Below are 15,922 nucleotides of genomic sequence, written 5' to 3'. Positions count from 1 at the left end.
GGAACGTTGTCGAGGACCTTGGTCTTTGAGGAGGCATGGGACACCCTTCCCTCCTGGAGTGCTCCTATCACTCAAGCCTCTGGTATGATGGCCTCCAGAGTGGTTTTCTCAGCAGCAGAATTGTAAACTCTGTGGAAAGCGGGCTGGGGTTGCAGGAACCGGGTCTGTAGGTAATACAAGTAAAAGTTGAAGTGCGTGAGAATCAGTGAGCAACGTGCTCGGTGGGAGTAAACTCTTTGAGCAGTCCTTATGTATGTCAGGTTTTTATGATCTTTGACGACCAGGAATGATGAGGCAGTCGCCTCCAACGAGTGCTTCTACTCTTGTAGCGCAAGAACGATGGCCAGCAGCTCTCTATTCCCCACATCATCATTTCTTTCAGCCACTGTGAAGCGACGCAAGACGAAGGCACAAAGGTGAAGCCTCTGCTCGACTGGGAACGCTGGGACAGGACTGCTCCAACTCCTGTATCCATTACATCAACGGTCAACCTCGACAAAAAATTGTAAAGCAGGATCAACGTGCTTAAGAATTGGTGCTTTAGTAAACATTTGTTTTAGCGAAGAAAAGGTGGCCTTGGCTTCTGGGGTACACCGTAAAAGGTACCTTAGCGGATGTGAGCCTTGTCAAAAGTTCAGCTTTGCTGCTTAAGTTGCGAATAAATTGCCTATAGAAGTTAGGGAAACCCAAGAACCTTTGCAAGTGCTTTCTTTATGTATTGTCGGAGATGGCCACTCGACAGGAACCAGGCACTGCAACAAAAAGCAGACAGGTGGTAGCAGAGCTGCCAGATCATGACACATGTAAAAATATTGTGTACAGTAAATAACAATATCCATCCATTTTCTACCGCTTATCCCTTTCGGGGTCGCGGGGGGTGCTGGAGCCTATCTCAGCTACAATCGGGCGGAAGGCGGATTACACCCAGGACAAGTCGCCACCTCATCACAGGGCCAACACAGATAGACAGACAACATGTGAATTTTAATACATGAAATTAAAATGAGGAATTATTTATTTATATTAATTACATTGTAAAATAATATATATTTTTTAAATGTACAAAGATTTGCCTTCTTTCCCAGGTTGTACTGGCGGGTTCGTATCGCAATAAGTACAACGAGACTTGTACTCAGTTGACTCTTGAAAAGCTGAAATATGCATAACAAGTCCATACTGTCTTATTGCACTTACATAGACACATCATCAGTGCTGGTTCTGGTGGGTGACCCTGATGCAAGTGGACTGTAAATGTGGAAAGCGAAAACAAATGATTCTCACCAAAACATAATTGCTTCTTGCTGGGTTGTGTAGTTTAGGCACTACCCTGCTCATAAACAACTAAAAGGGCGATAAAAACAAGATGAAACTAGCCAGTAAGAAAAGGAAGTATCTGTCAAGAAAAGTACTGATTAGATAATAATTTCAAAAATATTTTGTATTGCAGTATCTGAGAAGCCTAGACAATTTTCTATTAGTGCATAACGCATGAATAAAATAGTTCTCTCAGCTGTCAATAGTGGAAACAAAAAGGTAGACAGACAATGCTAACGCATTCACTTTTCAATGAGTTACCATAGCAACAAGAGAGTGTTGTGATAGTGTGTTGAGACTAAGAACACGAAGCATAGGTCAGTGATGGCATTCATCCTATACGGATTGGTATTTTGGTTCTTTATGTAACGTTTACGTCTGAGGACGGCAGCACTCGAGCAAATAATGTAGGCACCGTCTGCTTTGAAAGAGTCTAGTTCAGCTCTTTGGCCACCTGATGAAAAACTGAAGTCGGACCACCACATCGTCTCCCTTGGAGGTAGTGAGCGCAAGACCAAAACATCACCCCCGTCTGACTCACAGACAGACTTCTCACCTCTAAACATTTGTCTGTCTGCACGTTTGCCTGGCAGTAAAAGCAACACTCTCATCCATAAGGGCCTGGCTGCGTTCCTCAACATGCAGACGCTTCCAGACCAAGAGGTGACAGCTGTCAAGACGTACGCCGGGACAAAGGTGGACTGTGTCGGCTCATTTATCCAGAGCGGAGTGTCTGGAGACGCATCTGGACAATTGTTTCATGGTGGTCTGTCTTATTAGAAACACTGTGCACCCCCAAAATTATAGACGTACAGATGACGACCCCACATGACCGTCCTGATGTGCCCTTTAAGGACGTTCTGAGAAAATCCATTAGGTCGGATGTAAAAAAAAAAATACTTATTAGCTTAGCATTAAATCAAAATAATGTTCAGGTATTTTAGCTAACAATTACCAAAAAAACTTGCAAGTTCCTTGGTCCTTGGATAGTTGGTCCTACTAACTTTATAATTTAAAGAGCCTGTCGTGCTCTATCTATCAAATGATTTACTGTCAGTTTTATGGTTTTTAGACCACCTGCTGGGGAATCAATATTAGCGTCCTGCTTTGTGTAGCCTGGCCTCGCTGCTGGGACAGCACCAAGACTATGTTGGACCTGCTCAAAGCTGAGGCTAACTGTGGCTAATAGAGATAGGTACCGTTCCCATTTGAACCGATACGCTACCAATTTACGGAACCTGGGAATCGATTACTGGTACTCAACAGTACCAATTTTTGGTACTTTTGGTGTGTGTTAATAAATGTTGATTGTTTAAAAATAACATCAAATTTTTTTATGTAAATTTAAAAATGAGCTGATTATGATAACTGTGCTGTCCAGTTGTTATATCTTGTTTTATTATAACAGCTGAGTCTCATTTAAATGCAGTTGCACTTCCAAGACATTAGATGGCAGTCCTGTATCGGCTATCTATGGTATGTTGACTAACTAGGAAGTAGGTTTTTCCAGGGAGCTGAATGTGTTTTGTTGCACACTACAAAGTTTTTATACTGTAAATATTGTACTTATAACAGATAGGGCCGCAACTAACGATTAATTTGATAATCGATTAATCTGTCGATTATTACTTTGATTAATCGATTAATAATCGGATAAAAGAGACAAACTACATTTATATCCTTTCCAGTATTTTATTGGGGAAAAAAACAGCATACTGGCGCCATGTTCTTTCAACTTGCCAAATAAAACAAGGAAATTGCTACAAAAATGCACACTTTTGACACCCCTGCTATAGATAATAAAAAATTAAATCTGATAAATCTATCGATAAAAAGCAGAGCCTGACGACGCATGCGCGTTTATCACAACTCTCTCGCTCTCTCTGTCTCTCCCCCTCCCTCACGAATGCTGCTGCGCGCACAGTTTGTTTTGTTTTGAACCTTCTTAACCCTGAATTAAAAATACACGCAACCCTAACTCAAAATGCCGGACATTTGAGGCATTTAAGAAACACCGCAAGGACAGCCCCGCAAGAGAGGACATGTCCGGTGAAAAGAGGACGTATGGTCAGGACCTAGCCCGGTCGCTGCTAGCATGCTTGACCATACGTCCTCTTTTCACCGGACATGTCCTCTTTTGCAGAGCTGTCAGGGCGGAGTTTCTTAAATGCCTCAAATATCCGGCATTTTGAGTATTGTTTACACAACGTGCAGTACGCTACTTAATATGTCCGTGTGGAAACTCGTTCGGTACACCTCCGCACCGAAACAAAACCCCCGTACCGAAACGGTTCGATACAAATACATGTACCGTTACACCCCTATTATTTTGATGATTGTTTCTCAGCTGTTTGTAAATGTTGCAGTTTATAAATAAAGGTTAAAAAAAAAAAAATACAAAAAAAAAAAAAAACGTAGCCTCAGTGCATGCGCATAGCATAGATCCAACGAATCGATGACTTAATTAATCACCAACTATTTTCTATAATCGATTTTTAATCGATTAGTTGTTGCAGCCCTAATAACAGACCAGCTTGTTTGATTGTAACATTCATCTCAGTTGTAGTTTACGTTACCAAATTTGGAGGTGTTGAATTCGCCATGAAAAATCGCTAATGCTAGTAGTGGCCTGTCTATGGCAAATCAAATTAGCATCAAGCTAGCCCATTTTGGAGAAGTGGAGCCTTACTTTACGTTCCAGCGTTTTCTACCAAGCATACTTGCTTTGTTGGTGTTGAAAATTGCAACATTACTTACAGGGAGTTTGGTGGAGTCCGCCCTGAGTTGGGCCTAGGCGATATCGATATATTTGAGTTTTTTGTTGCAGACAATTTATAAAATAAAAAATAAAATAAAAATTATCCTCTTTCTCCGGCATACTTTTTGCCCCTCAGGAGTTTCCGTAGCTGGCGCGGTACCCTAATTTCAAAACATGGCTATCGCTAATGCTCACGAGAGCGAGACGTTTTCTCGAAATAAAAGTGTTGTCAGTACTTTGTTTTTGCGACAGCTGGCTTTGAACAAGTTACTGCACGCTGCAAAGTTTGTTTCAAAAAGGCAGCAGTACAACAAACTTATTCCAGCATCTGAAAACAAAGCCTCCAGCCCAGAGCGGGAAATACAACTCTTTACGAGGCGAACAAGACACAACAACAAACAAACTACGGGCTAAAAATGCAGCTTACTATGGTACGCATGATGATGTCATGTATGATGAGAAAGAAGCACAATGCGTAGAGCGATCACTAAAGCAGTTGCTCTGCACACCGCCAAGATTAGTCATTGAAAAAAGCTGCGTTTACTTTATCCACTTACTGAAACATACTATAGTCCTCCCAATGTTTTACTTAATTATTTTTTTGGATACAATATATAATACTATTTTTTTTATTTACAGAAGGATGTTATTCAACACAGAAGTTTGAAGTTTGCACTTTATTGATGTCAATGTTGGAGATTGCTTATTTGGATGCAATGTACAATGCTACATTTTTATTAAAAGTATTCTACTCGAGCAGAAGTATTGGTTTCCAATTAAAGCTCTTAAATTCTTTGAAAATGATTCCATGAAAAGTACAATTCATATCTGGTTTAAGAAGAACATTATACAAATTAGAATTTTGCCAAGAGTAAGATGCTAGTTTTTGATTAAATAAAATAAAAATTAGTTTTGAATGATCTGTCATTTGTATTTATTGGCTCCATTAAAAAGGAGGAGAAAAAAATGGGGGAAAATATCCTGATTTTTTTGTGATAAAAATCGAGAATTTTATTTTTAGGCCATATCACCCAGGCCTGCCCAGTGTTGCTTGAGTGATTGTTTCCTTGAGCCGTTGTCGAACCGAACGTGAAGTCACGTGCAACAAAAGCTATCAAAATAGGGCACCGTTTGATTTTACGTGAATCGATACCCGGTAGTACCGACAAATTTCGGTCAGTACCTATGAAAATACAGAATTTGGTACCCATCCCTAAACAAATGTATCCCAGGAAGGGAACTATGTGTTGGGGGAGTGTAGTAATGCGGGAAATAATACTCAAATACAAGCCAGCGCAACAAATTTGGCCTGGGCAGAACAGCTGCAACACATGGAAATGTGGGACTGTGCCGAGATGGCGTGTAGGCTCTTCCCACAATAACATTGGCTCGAGACGTTCAGACCGACTGTTTGCATGACCAACTGACATCACCCACCTCTGGCAGAGTCAGTCAGTTTGAAAGTGGCCAGATGGAGACAACAAAAGTATCGCTAACAGTACAAAAAATGAAGATTAAACACTCAAATAAAGACAGGACATCTGTCTTTATACTCAACTGGACACGCATATGTCAGATATAAGCCAGCTTGAACACTGGAATTGTTCGCAAAACTGGATCTGTCCATGTAACTATTAACTAGCAGGCTACTTCCTGTTATACAGACGAAAACGTACAAAAAAATAAGCACAGCGCTATTTACAGTAGTGTTTCCAGAAGAGCTTGAATGTAAAATAGTCACAGTGTCCTGAATAAGTTCTTAAAATGTGTCCAAGGTCCAGGACGTCCAGACAGAAAACCTGATTCTACACAAACCCTAGTAAAATACTACAGCATCTGGTGGACTGTTTGTACTCCAATAAAATGGATCATTGTTTCAGTATATTTTACTCTCACATATTATTTATTGCTGACATTTATATCATGGGAATTCTAGAAATTTAGGATTGTGGTGACCGAGAAAGTTATTCCAAACTAGGACTGTCCCAATACAACTTGTTCACTTCTGATACAATACCAATATTGAAGCCCTGAGTATTGGATGATACAGATGTTGATCCGAAACAATATCTCCAAAAATCATATATACTTGTATCATTCGGTACTGTGCAGTGTTAGATAAAGCTTGATCAAGTTAAATGAGTCAAACAGAGAAAAATAATAATGGGTATGAAAATCACTGACCTATTTATTATGAACGTTTTGTCTTTAAATTTAAATAGGATTGGCCACAAACAATTTTTTTTATAATAACAGTAAATTAAATGATGCCGACACATTTGTTACTGGATACTTTGTACAGACGATGTAAGAAATATGCAACTATAATTATTTGTTACTACCGACAAATGTGCTGTTTTCGACTGCAATGTTGTTCAATGAAGGACACTTATTACGTATGCCTGGCTTGTGTGCTTAGCTGCTGTGTAGCTGCAAGCTCCTAGTAGCCTGTTTACCTTTTGTAAGTGACTTGAGGAAAATAGAAGAAATAGTGTGCTTATTGCAAGACATTTAGATGTTAACTGGCTGTCCAACTTTGCACAAATAAACACGCTGCAGGTCTGCCTGTATCAATGTCGGACATTTTACATGCATTTTATATTTTGGGGCTGATATATGTGATATGAATATCAGATTGGGACACCAATTGTCCCAACCATCTCCTCATGACCAAAATAGCATGCAGATGTTTTAAAAAAACAAAACCTGAGCAAGAGTGAACACTTTGCCGACAACAAAAATAATATGGCCCAGGAGCCATTTTTCCACAACTATTTATTGACATTTGTAAATGGTCTGTATTTATATAGCGCTTTACTATACCTGGAATGATACTCAAAGCGCTTTACTTGATACGTCACATTCACACACTGATGGCAGAAGCTGCCATGCAGGACGCTAACCACTACCCATCAGGAGCAAGGGTGAAGTGTCTTGCCCAAGGACACAACGGCCGTGACTAGGATGGCAGAAGCTTGAATCGAACCTGGAACCATCAAGTTGCTGGCACGCCCGCTCTATCATCTGGGCCACAGCAGACCCATAAAAATAAACTTGATCATTAGAATATATTATTAGATATCACACTAATTTGCACAAAGCTAACAATCAAGACGACTGCTCGCTGAGAAGAACAATACGTGCTCGTTTCCAATAATACCAGAAGAAGTGGTTTCATTTGTCGCCAGTCACTTTTTTTTTTAAAAGACAATCTGGAGCGGTCTGAATACCATTTTGGCAGCGGTCATCCCTTCTGCTATGTCTTCTTATTTTCTGGCAGACCAGATCCGCGCAAAATGTATTAAGAAGCAGAGTTACCATGTAATCTACTGTACGGAGTTGTAACGACAAGCTCCAGTCCCATTATAATGTGTTTATAAACGAAAACAAAACAGGTAGGGCCAAATCTATTTGTGGCGGGATGCCACAAATATATGAATGTATGAGAACCACTGCAGTATATCGTTATAGTGCCACATGCTTCTTGATTCTTGAATGTTTATTCTAAGTCACATATGGGATTTTGAACATTCATCCATTGACTTTTATTTCTCACCGACAGCTCTCACTTTTCTATTATTTATTATTATTAATGAGAAACTTTGACGCGAGTCAGAGGCCCGCCTCTTCTTCGTCTACCATGCCATCTCGGCCACATATCAGCCCGCCTACATGGGCACTCGACCCAAATATAAACTAAAGTTTCTTGGCACAGGTACAGATTGAGAGGGGAGGAGCCTCCCATGCTCGAGTTCACCTCGGGACAGACTGAAGGACAAACAAGCAGGAAGGGAAGTTAAGTGAGCAACGAACTTGCTGGGAGGGAAAATAAAGCCTATTAGATATCGTCTGCCTGAAGCGCAGTAAGTTTAGTTTATTTTCATTTTGCATTAGTTGACTCAGGGACACGTGTTGGCACTGCTTCAGACCTCTTCTTTGCTATGTAGGGAATTATTTCAGGCTTACTTTTTGTCCTGCTTGTAGTTGTTGAAAACTTATATTGAGGTGAAGCTACTGTTTCTTTTTTGTGTATATGAGTTTGGATAATTCTGTAAACAAAAAATAAGATGGTATTTTTTTTAATTTTTTTTAAAGGTGCATGATATGTTTTTTTGTGCTGTGCATGCAGACATGTCCATTATTGCAAACTCATCTTGATGTCCACAGATGTCTGTGTCTCCGGCCGCCACGGTCGCTCGGCGCATGCTAGCTGCTGCGTCAGAGTCCAGCCATGAGGGAGGAGGTCAGAGCGTCTTACTGCAACACACACACACACACACACACACGCACACAAAAAGTCAATAGCGGAACCTCAAAAATCTGCGGTACAACAATTTAACCACACCTGTGTGTGTGACTATAGTTGGGACTTTAACTTTAATACACATTTTAATGTGAGCGAAGTTTAGCCAGCAAGAAAAGATTAACCCTGCACCTGAAAAATTATGTGACAGACTTAGCAGACTCAACTTAAAAACTAAAGTAAGACTCCACTAGTAACACGGTTTCCCTTTTTTTACACTTATTTTGAAAAATCAAATGTTATGTCACATAAATCACCATATTAACAATTTACAAGTTAAGACTCCCTTTTTTACATTTCAACATTTACGTTTGTTAGCTTATTCTCCCACTTGTATGAATGTTAAAACATTGCTTGTATTTGTGTAGCAGATTTTTGATGGTCCAGCGTCCCTCAATGGGTTGTGCTCACCTTAAAGAAGAACTGTACTTGTCTTGGAATTGTGCCTGTCATTCACAATGGCCACAGAACGGCATGGCTCGGTTGGTAGAGCGGCCGTGCCAGCAACTTAAGGGTTCCTGGTTCGATCCTTGAGAAAGACACTTCACCCTTGCTCCTGATGGGTAGTGGGTAGGGCCTTGCATGGCAGCTCCCGCCATCAGTGTGTGAATGGGTGAATGTGAAAATAGTGTTGAAGCGCTTTGAGTAACTTAAGACTTAGTCTTCCTTTTTATTGTCATTCAAATTTGAACTTTACAGTACAGATAAGAACAAAATTTAGTTGCATTAGCTCATGGTAGTGCAGGATAAAAGAGCAATAAGGTGCAGATATAAATAAATAGATTACTGTACAGATAAATATATTGCACTTTTGCATATGCATCCACGTTTATGGATGTATGTTATATTGTCTTTATATTCCAGCGAGTTAATCCATTTTTGGGGGGAATTGAGGGCATTATTTTAATGCGTTCAAGAGTTTTATGGCCTGAGGGAAGAAGCTGTTACAGAACCTGGAGGTTCTGCTACGGAGGCTGCGGAACCTCTTTCTAGAGTCCAGCAGTGAAAACAGTCCGTGGTGGGGGTGGGAGGAGTCTCTGCAGATTTTCTGAGCCCTGGTCAGGCAGCGGCTTTTTGCGATCTCCTGGATAGGAGGAAGAGGAGTCCTGATGATCTTTGTTGCCGTCCTCACCACTCTCTGCAGAGACTTCCAGTCTGAGGCACTGCAGGTTTCAGTCCAGACAGAGATGCTGTTGGTCAGTAGGCTCTCTATAGTGCCTCTGTAGAATGTGGTGAGAACGGGGGGAGGGAGCTGTGCTCTTTTCGTCCGACGCAATAAGTAAGAGATATTACATAACATAATTGTTACGTTACAATTACTCTCTTAAAGGCCTACTGAAATGAATTTTTTTTATTTAAACGAGGATAGCAGATCCATTCTATGTGTCATACTTGATCATTTCGCGGTATTGCCATATTTTTGCTGAAAGGATTTAGTAGAGAACAACAACGATAAAGATCGCAACTTTTGGTATCTGATAAAAAAAAGCCTTGCCCCTACCGGAAGTAGCGTGACGTAGTCAATTGAAAGGCTCCTCACATTTTCCTATTGTTTTCAACGCAGCTAGAGCGATTCAGACCGAGAAAGCGACGATTACCCCATTAATTTGAGCGAGGATGAAAGATAAGTGGATGAGGAACGTTCGAGTGAAGTACTAGAATGCAGTGCAAGACATATCTTTTTTCGCTCTGACCGTAACTTAGGTACAAGCTGGATCATTGGATTCCACACTCTCTCCTTTTTTTATTGTGGATCACGGATTTGTGTTTCAAACCACCTCGGATACTATATCCTCTTGAAAATGAGAGTCGAGAACGCGAAATGGACATTCACAGTGACTTTTATCTCCACGACAATACATCGACGAAACACTTTAGCTACGGAGCTAACGTGATAGCATCGTGCTAAACTGCATATAGAAACTAAATAAATAAATCCCTGACTGGAAGGATAGACAGAAGATCAACAATACTATTAAACCAGGGACATGTAAATACACGGTTAATGCTTTCTAGCCTGGCGAAGGTTAACAATGCTGTTGCTAACGACGCCATTGAAGCTAACTTAGCAACCGGACATCACAGAGCTATGCTAAAAACATTAGCTATCCACCTACGCCAGCCAGCCCTCATCTGCTCATCAACACCCGTGCTCACCTGCGTTCCAGCGATCGACGGTGCGACAAAGGACTTCACCCGATCACAGATGCGGTCGGCGAAACGGAGGAAGTTAAGGTGAGTTCGGCGGCTAACGCGTCTGCTATCCATCTCTGTCTTCCCGGTTGTGTTGCTGTAGTCCGCCGCTAATACACCGATCCCACCTACAACTTTCTTCTTTGCAGTCTCCATTGTTCATTAAACAAATTGCAAAAGATTCACCAACACAGATGTCCAGAATACTGTGGAATTTTGAAATGAAAACAGAGCTATTTTGTATTGGATTCAATGGGGTACCGATACTTCTGTTTCACTGTTACGCGCATACGTCATCATCCAAAGACGTTTTCAACTGGAAGTTTAGCGGGAAATTTAAAATTACACTTTATAAGTTAACCTGGCCGTATTGGCATGTGTTGCAATGTTAAGATTTCATCATTGATATTTAAACTATCAGACTGCGTGGTCGGTAGTAGTGGGTTTCAGTAGGCCTTTAAAGGTTGAAAAGCACTATACAAGTATCACCAATTTACAATCACTATGTAAGACAAGGTTTTTTTTTTAAATAACATTTTTAGGATGTGCCACGGGCCTTTAAATCACTAGCTGCGGGCCCCAAATTGTCCCTGGTTACACTTTGGACACTTATGGTATAAAGCTGGCAGCCAGCCCAACATTCTTCATCTTCGGTGGTCACTCATATGGAATCCATAGTGGAACAACTTGCAATGTGGCACAGACTCCAGCATGATACAACATTTTATCTGCTGACTTTTCCCCAGTGAGGACATGGAAGATCCTGACCTTCATCTTGGCCTTACCTGGTGTCGGCGTGTGCATGGCGAACACCTACATGAAGATGCAGAAGCACTCGCATGAGAACCCAGAATTTGTACCCTATTCTCACCTCCGCATCCGCACCAAGGTGAGTGGAATTCCATCAAAAAGCTGCCCACTACTTGACACTCTCATAGCACTATTTACAGCAAACATCCCTCCACTCGTAGGCAGAGATTTATTGGCTAATTCATACATTGCTCCAACTTGTCTCCTCACAGAAATTCCCCTGGAGCGATGGGAACCACTCACTGTTCCACAACCCTCACACTAATGCTCTGCCTGATGGCTACGAGAGCTCCCACCACTAAGGAGCCCTGCCTCTTCACAGCTCTTCATGCTTGTACAGGAATAAAAACACTTTATGATGTATTCCGTCTCTTTTTTTATTCCACTTAAACTACAATTATGTACTGGTTGCTAACTTTATTATATTTGAGTTGCACAAAATAACGACAGCAATTCAAGCACAAGTGTACGGTTTGTTTACTCTTATTCCAATGTTAATATTAGCTCTAAAAATTGGCTGCTTTATAAAACTGCAAAAAAATATTTTAACAAAGACATTAAAAAAAAACTTCACATTCGTCCTCTTCAAAAGGCAGCCGTGTTCCTTCTTGGTGTAGCGCTCATGTCTTCTTATAAAGACAGACATCACTCAGGTCTGGCTCCCCTGGCAAACTTCTGTTATGTTCTGTTAACTTGCAGTATTTCTCTCATACAGTTGTTTTTTAGGCATTTTCAGAAATGTGCTTTTACATACTGTATATCCCGGTAACAGAGATGCTACCTCAGTAGAAGCATTTAAGTGCCATCTTAAAACTCATTTGTATACTCTAGTATTTAAATAGACCCCCCTTTTAGACCAGTTGATCTGCCGTTTCTTTTCCCCACATCTGCGGTGCCCTCCAAGGTTTCTCATTGTCATCCCATTGGGTTGAGTTTTTTCTTGCCATGTGGGATCTGAGCCGGGGATATCGTTGTGGCTTGTGCAGCCCTTTGAGACACTCGTGATTTAGGGCTATATAAGTAAACCTTGATTGATTGATTGATATATTTTTTAATCATTATCATCATGCAGCGTTTAAGTGATTGCAACAAAGTAGTACTCAACCCTTGTGTTTTGTATTTTTATTTCCACAAATTATTAAATGTTCCTTTTGGTGCTTGGCTTATTTTTTGTACTATTCCCACATGTAATTGTATTTTTTTGGGGTGATTTTTTTTATGATTATTTCTACAAATTACCAAATACAATTTTTGGTGGTAGGTCAAGTCTCCATTATTATTTCCACAAATTGTTTTATTCTATTTTTGTGCTAAAAAATGTTTTATTATTTCCAAAAAATATTTAATTTTATTTTTGGTGCTTGGTTGATGTTGGATTATTTTTCAAAAATTATTTTCATTTTATTTTTTAATACTAGCTAAATTTAGCATTAATATTTCAAGAAATTAATTGTATCTTTGAAATAGTTTAATTATTAGGGAGGTGTTTAGGGCATGTCCGACCGGTAGGAGGCCACGGGGAAGACCCAGGACACGTTGGGAAGACTATGTCTCCCAGCTGGCCTGGGAACGCCTCAGGATCCCCCGGGAGGAGCTGGACGAAGTGGCTGTGGAGAGGGAAGTCTGGGCTTCCCTTCTTAGGCTGCTGCCCCCGCGACCCGACCTCGGATAAGCGGAAGAAGATGGATGGATGGATGGATGTATTCATATTTACACATAATTAATTAAATGTTATTTTTGATTCTAGGTTTATTTATGTTATTGCCACAAATTGTTGAATTTTATTTTTGGTGCGGGTTTATTTTCACATTATTATTTACACACATTAGTTCAACTCACTTGGTGCTCGACTTATTTTGTAATATTATTTTCACTAATTGTTTTATTTTTGTTGCTCAGTTTATTAGCCCTACCCATTGAAATAACTGAAACCAATTCATTCTGTGGTTGCCCGCGCCCCAAACCACCACATTTTTACTATGTAACATGCATTTTAAAAGGAGAAACAAACTTTTAAATTCCGAAATACTTATTCGAGTTAATGTTGCACATGAACGACTTTGAGTGAAGGACCACACAGGTAGAGTTGACAGCAACCGACATGTACTGTATGTCCGCGTAAGACCAAGTGAGCAAAGCTAATGCTCCCTCCTCCAGTTTGTATAGTCAAGAGACAGAACAAACGAAAACACATCACACCATTCGGTAGCTTCTTCATATTTTCATGTAAAAATGTCCACAGTTTAGATGATTGTTCAGCGCAGAGGTTGGACTCTGCTTCGGAGTGGTGCAGACTGACGGCGCTGTGATCAGATTGCCTCGCCAGGTCACCTACAAAGTTGGTCATGCTTTCGATGGTTATATTTCTGATTCGGTGAGTGCCGTCCGCATTTTTTTCTCTGCGCGCTCCTCTCTAACTTTCTCAGTTTTGGTGGTTGGAAGTAGGGCTGGGCGATATATCGATATACTCGATATATCGCGGGTTTGTCTCTGTGCGATATAGAAAATGACTATATCGTGATATTCGAGTATACGTTCTCACGCAGTTGCTTTTAGCTGCGGGTTATTACACTGCATGCGTTTCTCACTCTTTCCTGTCTCTCCTTCTCACAGAGAGGTAAAACAAGCGCACCTTCTTACGTACGTCACATACTGTCACGTGAGCAACGTCACACGCTCCCGCGGAGAAAGAGGTAGTGACATGGTAACGTTAGCTGTGATGCTAACAGCTAACCGTGTGGTTTGAGTGGTAATACGAGAGAAAGAAGGTGCGAATCTGGTAACAAATGGAGGAATAATTAATTCCCAAGAAAAACCGCACGGGGTCCATTGTCTGACGGTGGTTTGGCTTCAAACGGGAATATGTCTTTACATTGTGTCAACATCTCCGTTCGGTGCCACACCAACTAAATGCCGAAGCAACTATTTCCACATCAACACCGTAGGACATATACTATTTGATATGCAGCTCATTTTTATGTGACACTTATTGAAATATCTTGTGTGTCATCATGCACAAAAGTGCACTTAAAGCTTGTTTTAAAATGTCTCTGACAATCTTGCACTTTCTGTTTTGGAAATGCCATGAATGTTTGTGCCACTGCTTAATAACTGTTTAATAAATACACTTTTGCTAAATTGACTTAGTTGTGATTTCCCTCTCTGCATGAAAGTTAAAAATGAGCATATATTAATGCAGTATGAACAAGAATGTTTTAATGTAGACATATAGAATCATCATACTGCTGTGATTATTTGTATCAAGTGTTCATTCAAGGCTAAGGCAAAATATCGAGATATATATTGTGTATCGCAATATGGCCTAAAAATATCGAGACATTAAAAAAAGGCCATATCGCCCAGCCGTAGTTGGAAGGCATGATTGTGTTGATCTTTGGCTGTGCACAATTACTACGAGCGGCTGGTAAGCTGGTAACTCAAATGCATGCTCAAAACTAGGGCTGGGCGATAGAACAATATCAATATATATGGAGTTAGACATGTAATGGATATCAATAAAAAATGTGTTGAATAAAAGGTTCAGTAGTTTTAATTTCTTTTTTGTCTGAAAAAAAAAACTAAAGTTGTGAAGCAAGTAGGCTGCATGAACAAAGGCACTTGCACTAGGCAACGCAGGAAGTGATCACTGATCAGTAGGAGTGACACGCTATAAGCCAATCAGGTAACGATATCAACTATCACGTTTGGTTGTGCCATCTTATTTTCTGCAGTTGATTCTTTGCATGTAGTGAGAAGAGAAACAAAAATGGAGTGCTGCAGAGAGCAAATAAACTGATTTTTTCCCTTTTATTTCGATAAGTCATCAACTAATATATAAAATAATTATCGACATCGACCAATGTCGTTACTGCACATTTGTTGCTGTCAGTGCCACCATATAAATGACTGAAGAATGAGTCATTTAAAAATAAAACCATAATATTACGCGAAAGTGTAGTTTACTAGTATACATTTAAATACAAAATACCAAGCTGCTATATATTGAACACTACAATACTAGTTGTACTCATATTTCTGTTTTCCGAAAACAAACATTTAAGAAAGTAGTCATGGCCAAGCCTGCACTCAAGCTAACGTTATGTTAGCTAATCGGCTAATGTTGGCTGGCAGCCTAAATAGACATGAACATTCAGAACTTATTTTATCATAGTCTACGCATAAAATAGTTAGGTGTTAAGTGAAGTTAAATAATGTTTTTGACGACTTTGTCTTACCTTTATTAGAGGACGTAAACTTATTTCGGGTAGGTGACGATTCAATTAATTAGGATCGGCGGGGCACGTGATTTCGCAATGCATTGTGGGGCCCGGGTATCCGTTGTTGGTGGTGAAAGCTTTTGTTTATACGGCTGTACTCAAACAGCGGTCAACAATTTAAAGCATTCTTTGCGACTTATTCACACATAAACACACCTCGTAAAGATTTCTCAACAACTTAGTGCAGTATTAGCGCTCTAGAATATGTTTTTGCAAAATTACTATGCTCGGAAAACAAACCAATCACAGGAGTCAGAAGAGCTGCTT

At 40.2% G+C, this 15,922-nt stretch overlaps 1 protein-coding gene and 1 long non-coding RNA gene across 2 annotated transcripts; one reads left to right on the top strand and one right to left on the bottom strand.

Annotated features, from left to right (window-relative positions):
* Positions 1-15,674, bottom strand: LOC133651957 (uncharacterized). Its single transcript, XR_009826506.1, has 3 exons — positions 15,614-15,674; positions 695-752; positions 1-465 (listed from the first exon to the last, which is right to left on the bottom strand). It is a non-coding gene; the product is annotated as an uncharacterized LOC133651957 (long non-coding RNA).
* LOC133651477 (cytochrome c oxidase subunit 6A, mitochondrial) lies at positions 7,795-11,733 on the top strand. The gene is made up of 4 exons (XM_062049428.1): positions 7,795-7,935; positions 8,240-8,315; positions 11,315-11,457; positions 11,591-11,733. The coding sequence occupies exons 2-4, from the start codon at positions 8,240-8,242 to the stop codon at positions 11,678-11,680; spliced, it is 309 nt and encodes a 102-aa protein (XP_061905412.1). The 5' UTR covers positions 7,795-7,935; the 3' UTR covers positions 11,681-11,733.
* Positions 15,675-15,922: the final 248 nt, after the last annotated feature.

The sequence above is a fragment of the Entelurus aequoreus genome, linkage group LG06 (genome assembly GCF_033978785.1).
Source record: "Entelurus aequoreus isolate RoL-2023_Sb linkage group LG06, RoL_Eaeq_v1.1, whole genome shotgun sequence".
NCBI lineage: Eukaryota > Metazoa > Chordata > Actinopteri > Syngnathiformes > Syngnathidae > Entelurus > Entelurus aequoreus.
Note: the sequence above shows the minus strand (reverse complement) of the source record. Positions and strands in the feature narration are given on the sequence as shown.

What these genes read in the sequence shown, in the direction of transcription:
- LOC133651477 (XM_062049428.1), top strand. Translation starts at nt 8,240, where the DNA reads ATGTCTGTGTCTCCGGCCGCCACGGTCGCTCGGCGCATGCTAGCTGCT. An exon ending in GTCCAGCCATGAGGGAGGAG is followed by an intron (nt 8,316 to 11,314) that starts GTCAGAGCGTCT and finishes ACTTTTCCCCAG; the next exon opens with TGAGGACATGGAAGATCCTG. An exon ending in ACCTCCGCATCCGCACCAAG is followed by an intron (nt 11,458 to 11,590) that starts GTGAGTGGAATT and finishes GTCTCCTCACAG; the next exon opens with AAATTCCCCTGGAGCGATGG.